Genomic DNA, 9,783 nt, shown 5'->3' on the forward strand with positions numbered 1-9,783 from the left:
GCCGCGCTGCCCGGGGCCCTGACCCCAGGGCGGTACTACCGCTCCTACTACCTCCCTTAGTGCCGCAAAACCCCACACGAAAAACTTCGTTCGAGAATCGAGGCGGAAGTAGCCCAGACGCACAGTGGTACTACGGCTAAAAAACCCAAGCGGTACTACCGCTTGGAGCGGTACTACCGCTCTGGGAGCGGTACTACCGCTGGGGAGCTTCGACGGTACTACCACTGTGGTCGCGATACTACCGCTAGGGCAGAGCAAAGCATAGCCAGGGGGAAACGGCAGCTCCAGAGATGCGGAAGGAAAGACGACGGGTGTGATAAGGATGTGTACGTGTGATTCCACCCAAGTCTTACCAAAGCGGATCCCCTCTTGATAGTACGGTGACTCCTACGAAACTAGTCCACCAACAACGAAACGAAGGAGCTACACCGTCTTGAATTACAACACCGAGGGGAGGAAATCGTCTCGTGCCAATGGATGAATCTCTGAAAGAACTAAACGCACACGATTAGTCCGCACAAGCATTGTCATCAATCACCAAAACATATTGGGGATAAATATGCCCTTACAACACGTAAACCCCGAGCGCCTCCACGTATTTCCCAGTGCACACAAAGAAACCCACGATGATGCTATTGTCCCGCACCGGAACACTGAAACGAGTACTCTATGGTTCTCCAAAGGTCCCGCGCGTGCGGACATTTGTGGCTGGGATTAGTTGCATGTCAAGGGTGGACTTGCAACTGGGAGAAAAAAAGGGTCTGAGCCAGTTGCATGTTGAGGCTGGACTTGTAATTGTGGCAAAAAATGGTCGGACCCAGTTGCGTGTTGATGGTGGACTTGCAACTGGCACAAAGGGATCGAGAGGGTGAGTTGTGTGTTGAGGGTGGACTTGCAACTGGGAGAAAAAGGGTTCATGGCCAGTTGCATGTTGAGGGTGGCCTTGTAATTGTGGCAAAAAATGGGTGAGCCCAGATGTGCGTCGATAATGGACTTACACCTGGGACAAAGGGCTTGAGGTAAGTTGACCCAAAAGGGTGGGCTTGCAACTGGGAGGAAAAACGGGTTCAGAGCTATTTATGTGTTGGGGATGGACTTGTAACTATGACAAAAAAAGGTCGGGTGAGTTGTGTGTCAAGGGTGGACTTACAACTGAGACTAAAAGGGTCTAGGACCAACTACATGTTGAGTGTGGACTTGTAACTGTGGCAAAAAATGGTCGGGCCCAGTTTCGTGTCAGTTGTGGTTTTACAACTAGACAAAGGGCTCGGGAAGAGGGGTGGTTGTGTGTCGGGGGTAGACTTACAACCGGGAGTCTGAGGCCAATTGCATGTTGTGGATGGACTTGCAACTTGGGCCAGAAAAAAGTCTGGGGCAATTGCGTATGGGGTGTATGTGGGTGTACTTGTAACTAGGATTAAAAAGATAGAGGGCAAGTTTTTTGTCAAGAGTGGAGTTGCAACTGCGACAAAAAGGGGTAGAGAGCTAGTTGTGTGTCGATGGTCGAGGGCTAGTTTTGAGTGCACTAAAAAAAGAACCTTAGGTAAGTTATCTATTAAACTAAGAAAAGGCCAATTCCCCATACCATCTTTAAAAACTAGCTTGTTTTTGCTACAATCTATCAATTGAACAAAAATTGATGCTAGTAAAATGTACATGAACAGGAAAAAAAGGTCCATCTCCAGTAACTACACGTCCACTTCTAAAAAACGAAACATGAAGTTGAAAAACCCCATGTTTAAAAAAAATCCGCAACACATACAAACAACAAAAAATTCTGCAACTCTACTCCGTATCCATGATACAAGTAACTCTAAAAACAGCACCCAACAATCAAAAACAAGATACATTTTCTACTGGGTAGCGACCAGTGACACAACTTCTCCCTTCAACTAATACAACCCAGGCCAGTAGAAACAAATACACGCAAAACGGCCCAACAAAAGAAACAGGCCCACAAGTGCACACCGGGAGGAACGGCGCGACGTAGCGCGGGACGCGTGTGACAAAGTGACGCGGGATCACGTTTGCCTGAATTTTTTATGATGATTTAGATCCAACGGTCCACAACTTAGATGAGACATTGTAAATCTCAATTAGACGAGATTTAGTAATTCCGTAAACTCTGTTTGTTTTCATGTGTGAGATGTCTTGATGAATGAGGCAAATATATGTTTATCATAAAAATATGTGCATGCCTCTGCCTCATTATTTATTTTCTAATAAAGTACAATATGACAAGCGTGGTAAAATTGACCTCAACAAAGACACAGACTTATTTTGCATATAGTACCAAGAAAACTGCTTGCTGATATGAAAACCATCACGCTATTTTTTGGGGGTGGGGATACCATTACACCGAAAGTATATAACCTCCCTTATTGGCACAACATAGAAAGGTGGAAGGCACACCGAGTGTGAAACACTTCGGGACTAGTTTCAAACAGGTGGACACACGTAAACCCCGAGCGCCTCCACGCATTTTCTAGCGCACACGAAGAAACCCACGATGTTGCTATTGTCCTGCACGGGAACACTGAAACGAGTACACTGCGGTTCTCCAAAGGGCCCGTACGTGCGGACATTTGTGGTAATTGTTAGTGATGTTAGGGCGTTGTACTTGACATTGGCTTCTCCAAATACACCAATTGTTCCAGAGACTTCTGTCACAATCTCCGATGGAGCAAGCTCGATCTGCATGGAGGAAAAAGATCACCAAATTATTAAATCTGCATGCATGAAATACATTATGAGTGCTCGAAAATGCATGCATAAAGGAAAAATGTTTAAAGCATGAACCCACTGTGTCCTTGTTATCCCCTCATGGCCCACCCCATGGGCCAACATTATGTTGTCCACCAGCTTGGTCGACGAAGGAAAATGCAAGTGAATCAATGACAGCTCCATGACGGATGGTCACACACTCTAGACGTTGCGGTGTCGTGGGAACGTCAAGAAATTCTCCACTTATTTTACCCCATGGGCCGATCTTGGTGACAGAGCTCTGCCGTGGTGTCCTTGAGCAAGGTGTTTCCTATTGTAATAATCATGATTATATATATGCATGGTATAAGCTAGGTTTGTGTTGATAAAACCAAGTTTCAAATTTGACTAAAAGAGAGCAAGGACATATACATTTCAAGGAACTCACCGCTGCTTTTGAGAAGGAGAGACACAAAGCACGAACATGAAGCTCCCTGACATTTGCCTGGGCTGACCAGGTCTTGTTAAAGGTTATGACACCTTGTGCATATGCAAACTCTCCCGTCCCACCAACAATTGCCCATTCACCTTCATTTCCTCGAAAATCTCCCATCACCTTGAAGCTGGAACCCATAAACCTATGCCAAGTATATGCAGTTGACAAATTAATCGAGGCGGATTTTGTGATGACAGAGTTCAAACTATTTTAGTCGGCTTTTATTTCGTGTGCAAACTAAATATGTTTGCATCAACTGTATTAGAAACTTAACATGCTAGGAAATAAAACTAAATAATACTAACTTAAAAGCTTTCATTGATACACATACTAAATTTACACTCACTGGCCATTTCATTCGAAAAGAAAGTCGAATCTTCGGTCCACAAACACCAAACCAATTTTCTTTGGTCATACCAGCACCAATGTGCAAACCTTGAGCGTGCGCAACAAGGTTTGCGTTGGTGCAAGTGCCATCATATATGGTCCAGTCATTAGCAGCAAGGGCACCGAAACACGCGGGGAGCTTTGGATCCACTATGACAGTCTGGTTAGCATTTGGTTTTCCTTGGGTGTGCTGGTAGGCGTACAGGTGGAGAAGAATCTCCGTTCGCTGGATAGTCTCTTGGCTAACAGGAGCTGTTTGGAAATAGGAAGGGTTAGGCCTAGTAGCAGGCGTGGTGGTGGTGGCTAAGGTAGGCTGAGGAGACATGTGGTGGCTATAGGCAGGATTGTGTGTGTACTAGCAGTTGGGGCGTGCCCATGGCACGCCGCCTGACGCACTCCTGTGCGGTACCAAGTAGACATGCGCTCCTTCCGAGCACTTTTTCTCTAGTTGCAGGAGCACTTTTTCTCTAGTTGCTACGACATGTGTATACACAACTAAGAGCCTTCTGCATAAATGACAGCAATGTAGGGCGGAATTCATTATAGAGATAAAAGTTGATTAAAGTCAGCAGTCATTATAGTTGGTTACATGGTATAATTACACATCCAGTGGCTTCTCCAAAAGTGAATCAAACTCAACAAATAAACAGACAATCTAAACACTATGTACCTAGCAGATGCTCCAACGATGATTGCTGCTGCAGTTTCATCTATGCGTAGAACTTTGCAATGAATTAGTCAGCTTTCACGTTCAACCTTGCATCCTCACTGTCGTCCGCCACCCCCAACCGAGTCGACGCTCGCCTTCATCATCGCCTGCTCGAGCAGCTGCTGATCTATGCCATTGTAATAACCCTTGATGCAGACCACGTCACTCTCATAGGCATCGCAGAAGTAGTGGTGGTCGTCGTAGACACCGGAGGAAAGAGTATGTCGCATGTAGATGAGCCGTTGTGACCTTGCCATTTTGACCGGACTGATTCGCCGCCTGCCACGTCAAGGCAGATCATAGATTTAAACCGTCGGCGCCGCCTTCTCCTCCCACCCACTCGTCCCTCAAGGTGACGTTGGTGTGGCTGCGTGGGAGAGCGGAGTTATCCCTAGGAAGCACTTCATGAAGAATGATCATGTTATTCCGAAGCAAGAGATGTTTTTACCATGCAATCCAAAGGAACTGAATACCACCTCGTATAGCGCAGAAAGAGTTTCAGCAGTTGTATTTTTTTAATCTCACCTATGTGTCAAAGTAGTCAATCTACCTGATATTTATATTTCTCTAACTACTGCTAAATCTGAAAGTGTAAGGGCATTGTACCACGTAGGGCATAATTATTCTTGATGAAACCATTGTAAATGTAGTAGGCAGGAGCAAATTCTAGGTTGCAGACTTACCATAGATAGATTCAGTAGCATACTTTGAGAAGGTACTCAAACTTGCAACCCCTATTTTGTGAGAGAAGCGAACACGAAAAACATTAATAGTAAGCGCATCGATCACGAGCAGCTACATGTTGGACTAAAAGTGAAATAACATGTAAGAGGGCATTTCCAAAACACAAATACCGGAAAGACGGCTTTTCCGTACATCATTCCATTGATACAAGAAATGGAATTAATCTCCTCCTTTATCCTATCCAAAATATACTCAAAATGTATTGTTGTCTAATTATCTTAAGTTTCAATAAATTAATTCTTTGTAACTCATGAACATATAGAAAGAAACGGCCATAGACGTCTATAATCGGAGGGATTAAATTGTTACCTAATCATAGAGCGTTCTTTTTCTTCATTCTTCAAAGTATACAAAGAAGAGACAAAAATGTATATATGAGCATCCACGTTGAACAAAAATCAAGTTCCTCATAAGCTTTCTGAACCTCTTGAAACTTCCTAAACCATGGTTAATTACTCATATATTACGTGACGGTGCACTTAACTTTGCATACTAAGAGGACAAAACACAATGCATCACCACCAAAGGCAATCCACAAAATTACAGTTCAACATGCAACTAAGTTGATTAGTTTTTTAGCCAGCGCAAGCAGGAGAAACACTGGCAGGCATTCAATTCAAAAAAAAAGTGAAGAGAGCAGTGAGTAATACTGCAGAAAACTGGTCGTTGCTGAGCTGAGGTCTCAACACATGAAAGAACACCAAACTAACCTGAGTCTTGTTCTTCACACTGAGCTCCCCGTCCTATAATTTTTGTAGTCTATCAGATCTCGATTCTGCTGCTCGTAGAGAAACCCAGATCCTTGTGTACAGGTCTCTTACATTTGTCCTGGTTTTTTCAGCACAGTGCAGCTGTGCACCTTTGGCGTCTTGGTTCCTCAGCTGCACACATTTCTTCTCTTGTCAGATTTGATCTATGGCCTGTACAGAACCAAATCATTTTTAATATATATACAATACACAATACAACAAAGACATGCTCTTATAATATGACAGGAAACCATGAACGCACAAATGCTTGTGCACAAGAAACTACAAAAAATGATCGTAATGCATTGAAAACTAACCGCATTGTTTTTTAGCAGCTTAAAAATCATAGATAGCATTATCAGTAGTATGACCTTGTCAAGACCTTCAACTTTGCCTTATTAACTAAATACACACACACCCAAAAACAAGATGCATTTTAATATCAAGGTGGTGTTATCCTTTTTCAAATAATTAGTTGCCTTAAACACGGATAGATCAATAGCACCTTGCTAAGAAAGATATGAAGTATTCTTTGCATATGTACGCAATCACAAGAAAGATCGAATGACACCAGCAGATATAAATAACCCACCTTGACTTCTTCATACAGTTTCTTCTCCCAGGCATACAATCTCCCTAACGTCTGCGAGTGACTTCCCGACTTCATCCCACCGTAGTCATCGGATATATGCCTCTTATTAGTCTCACTCTTCTCTGTCCACGACAAACTGTTTGAGCTTGCTCCCAGCTCGCTCCTATAGGACGAGGACGATGGAGATCGATGCCACGCGATGGCATGGATTATCTTCGACGAGTTCTCTGCACTAAGACAGAAATATCAATGGCAATACCATCAACCGAAGACAACACCAGATACATTACCAATCAATAAAAACACCTAATCTGTAGTCTGTACTCTGTAGTGTATGGTTAGATCAATCAAAAGCCAGTCCTTGCAATGTGATGTTCTAAGTTCCACCAGAACTGAAAAATGTAGATTCAAGGTGTTCGTCATGAAGCAGGAGCCTTTAGTCATTTGCACCCCAAAAGGACCACCTTGGCAATCAAGAACCAGAAGTGGTAGCATCAAAGGGCTAAAAAATTGGGTCAGGACATGAATACAAAGTTAGAAATGGGTGATAACAAATTAACTGTGTGCGGATATTACATCAACCGAGAATATTCAAAGCCACTTTTTTTAAGAGATTATGCTTTGTCTGATCTCCACAGGCAAATGCGATCCCTAAACAAAGAACAAGTACCATCTAAAAACTCTATACCACCATGAGTATTAAAGGAGTAGTGTATCCAAACCAAATCCATCTAATGACACAGGGCCTTCCATTGATGGAGATTTGTGAAATCCATTCATGTCTCGCATTGAAATTAAGAAATCACTACTTGTTCACTTCATTTTTTTAATTAAGAAAGGATCTTCTTTAGCATCGAGAGGATGATGTGCCATGTTTCAATTCAGAATCAAGCCTAACCTAAACGACCAATAAACACAATATCTGAGCAACTAGACACATGAATGAAATAGAACCAATAGTAAACCTGGGATGGCCAATCGGTGTGCAGAGGAAACGACAGCCACGGTGTCCGCATCAGCACCAGCATCATGGACAAGCCAACAACCTGCAGTAGCAGCAGTAAGCGAGAAGTCGCAGAAAATATATTGTTGCCTCCTCTATCTCCGGTGACGGCAAAGCCCCCTACCCCATCCACATCTGACCTTGCATCTTTTTCCCATCTCACCTCGCGTCCTCTGTGGTGGATCTCCTCATCCACACCTGCCGCCTGCCTCTCCATGACTCAAGCACAAGGTGGGCTGCTGGCTATCCCGTGGGGAGAAGAGAGGATGGGCAGAGGATCGGTTACGAAGGAGGAAGACCGTGCGGTGGCGACGGCGTGCTCCGTCTGGCGGTGGCCTCGAGCATGCCGGAGACCTCCTCGCCGACCTTGGCGGGCCACGGCGTTGAAGAGGACGGGCCGAGCGTCCCCCGACCTTGGTGCAGAACCATATGAGGGCTGACTCCTCTCAAGAGGGCACAGATCGTACATGCCCTCGCGTTCGACGGCCTCGGTGAGCGCCAGGAGGCGTCGGAGCCACGCCGACGATAGCTGTGGCTAGGGTTAGCCACGAGCGCAGGAGGAGGAGGCGAGCATCGAATCGAGTGGGTGAAGGAGATAGACCGGACCGAGGAGACCTCGAGGGAGTGCTGGGCGGCGCCGGAGACCGCCGGCAGCGGCGGGAATTTGCCGGCGGCGGAGAGGTGGAGAGAGGATCGAGAGAGAGGCGAACGAGAGGGATCGCCCATGCGTTGGGCCACCCTTTGTTTTTTTCTTCCACCGACTGTGTTGCACAGTAGGGGGAGGTGTTATCTGGAGTAAACAAGCAATTCCTACTATAGTAAATATCCTACGTGGCATAGCCCAGCATTCGCACCTTGCGCGACTGTTAATGTGTACTATAGTAAATATCCTACGTGGCATAGCCCAGCATTCGCACCTTGCGCGGCTGTTAATGTGTTTAATGTGTGTCTGTTGATGTCGTGGGTTGATGGAGGGAAGAGCCTATTTATAGATATACAAGGCAGATGACGTTGATAGATATATCCTGACACAAGTGGTTGATACATGCATGGCCCTCAAAATCAATTTATCCAACAAGGACGTTCATCACGAACCATCTCGGGCAGCATCGCTTGGTCCATATTGGACGATTGCGTTCGATATCGGAAACGCCTACTATTTGGCTATTTGCACCAGAGTTCATGTTTTCCTTTTACTCCCTCAGTTCCATATTAAGTGTCGATGACTGCGTTTGTTATTGGAAACGCCTACTATTTGGCGCACCAGAGTACTCCCTCCGTCTGAAAATACTTGTCGTCAAAATGGATGAAAATGAATGTATCTAGAACTAAAATACATCTAGATACATCTATTTCAATGATAAGTATTTCCGGATGAAGGGAGTAGATTTTTAGACAATAATAGAAGCACACCGCTCTATGTTGCGCTGAGCCTGAAAACAGCATGGAAGAATTTGAAGTTGGATATAATTATATGTTGGCACGGTAGATTGATTCATTTGAATTTTGTACATGTCTTCTGTTGTGCAATTTTGTTCTGAATCCGGTCTTAAATTGAATTTGAGCGATTTAAGCCAAAACGTTTTTGCTCATAAGCTTAAGCTGCACCAGCCCACACCGCGCGTGCTCTAAAGTGGTCCCTCGTTCACCGCTTTCATATCAGGGTCGTGTTTCACGTTACGTTCGTCTAGATACATGGTGTCCTTTCTGCAAAGTTTGACACGCACACGGCTAGCAGACGATGACATGCATGTTCTTGTGTAATCGTGATGTCGTTACTATAGTCTGTACCGTCCATTTGCATCCAACGGCAGTCTCAAGTTCCTCCCTGATGTCTTCTTTCTCGCTTCATGCACGTCGGCGCGCAACAAACAAGGTCCGGCCGATCCCGTTCGTGAATCACGTACTACTACCGCCAACGTGTGATGCTTTCACCTTTGTTCTATGTATTTCTGTACTGCCATTGGCTTCTTCTATCAATGGAATCCCGTGCATTCGTGAATCACGTATAGTTTTGTTGTTTTCTCCGACCCGACAGCGGAAAGAAAAATGACTCGTGTAGAGAAAACCTAATGAAACCTGGGAGCGCTTGGACGGTTCAGCTTGCAGTTGATGAACATCGTCTATTGCAAGATAATAGACAAATGGTTGATCAACCAAACTTTAACATGTAGAAAGCTGGTTACGCAAAACACTTCATGCCTCAGTTTCTGACTTCCAGTAACCACAATTGAGTACAGCAAATAATCAGAATGCATGTGTGGTAATAACTGTACTGATCATAGATGCCATCACTTGCTTAGCCGTGCGAACATGAAGCAACCAGTACTAGATAAATAAAAAAGATTTTATTCATGGACAATGCCATTTTACTGGGTACCTGAATTCCAGGTTATTCGC

The 9,783-nt window shown here is 44.7% G+C and overlaps 1 protein-coding gene and 1 pseudogene across 7 annotated transcripts; both read right to left on the reverse strand.

Annotated features, from left to right (window-relative positions):
- Positions 1 to 2,334: 2,334 nt before the first annotated feature.
- Positions 2,335 to 3,911, reverse strand: LOC119295569 (annotated as a pseudogene).
- A 218-nt stretch (positions 3,912 to 4,129) lies between these two features.
- Positions 4,130 to 8,306, reverse strand: LOC119295568 (protein ALTERED PHOSPHATE STARVATION RESPONSE 1-like). Of its 7 annotated transcripts, XM_037574000.1 has the most exons (7): positions 7,508 to 8,306; positions 7,346 to 7,426; positions 6,381 to 6,607; positions 5,861 to 5,920; positions 5,750 to 5,782; positions 4,979 to 5,029; positions 4,130 to 4,696 (listed from the first exon to the last, which is right to left on the reverse strand). In XM_037574000.1, the coding sequence occupies exons 1-6, from the start codon at positions 7,539 to 7,541 to the stop codon at positions 5,015 to 5,017; spliced, it is 450 nt and encodes a 149-aa protein (XP_037429897.1). In that variant the 5' UTR covers positions 7,542 to 8,306; the 3' UTR covers positions 4,130 to 4,696; positions 4,979 to 5,014. The 7 variants fall into 7 exon arrangements, with proteins under 7 accessions (XP_037429897.1, XP_037429893.1, XP_037429896.1 ...); XM_037573996.1 differs by lacking the exon at positions 4,979 to 5,029; XM_037573999.1 differs by having other exon boundaries at positions 4,130 to 5,029.
- Positions 8,307 to 9,783: the final 1,477 nt, after the last annotated feature.

This window comes from Triticum dicoccoides, chromosome 4B (genome assembly GCF_002162155.2).
Source record: "Triticum dicoccoides isolate Atlit2015 ecotype Zavitan chromosome 4B, WEW_v2.0, whole genome shotgun sequence".
Lineage (NCBI taxonomy): Eukaryota > Viridiplantae > Streptophyta > Magnoliopsida > Poales > Poaceae > Triticum > Triticum dicoccoides.

What these genes read in the sequence shown, in the direction of transcription:
- LOC119295568 (XM_037573994.1), bottom strand. Translation starts at nt 7,541, where the DNA reads ATGGGAAAAAGATGCAAGGTCAGATGTGGATGGG. An exon ending in ACACCGATTGGCCATCCCAG is followed by an intron (nt 6,608 to 7,345) that starts GTTTACTATTGG and finishes GTCTTAGTGCAG; the next exon opens with AGAACTCGTCGAAGATAATC. An exon ending in AACTGTATGAAGAAGTCAAG is followed by an intron (nt 5,921 to 6,380) that starts GTGGGTTATTTA and finishes AAATGTGTGCAG; the next exon opens with CTGAGGAACCAAGACGCCAA.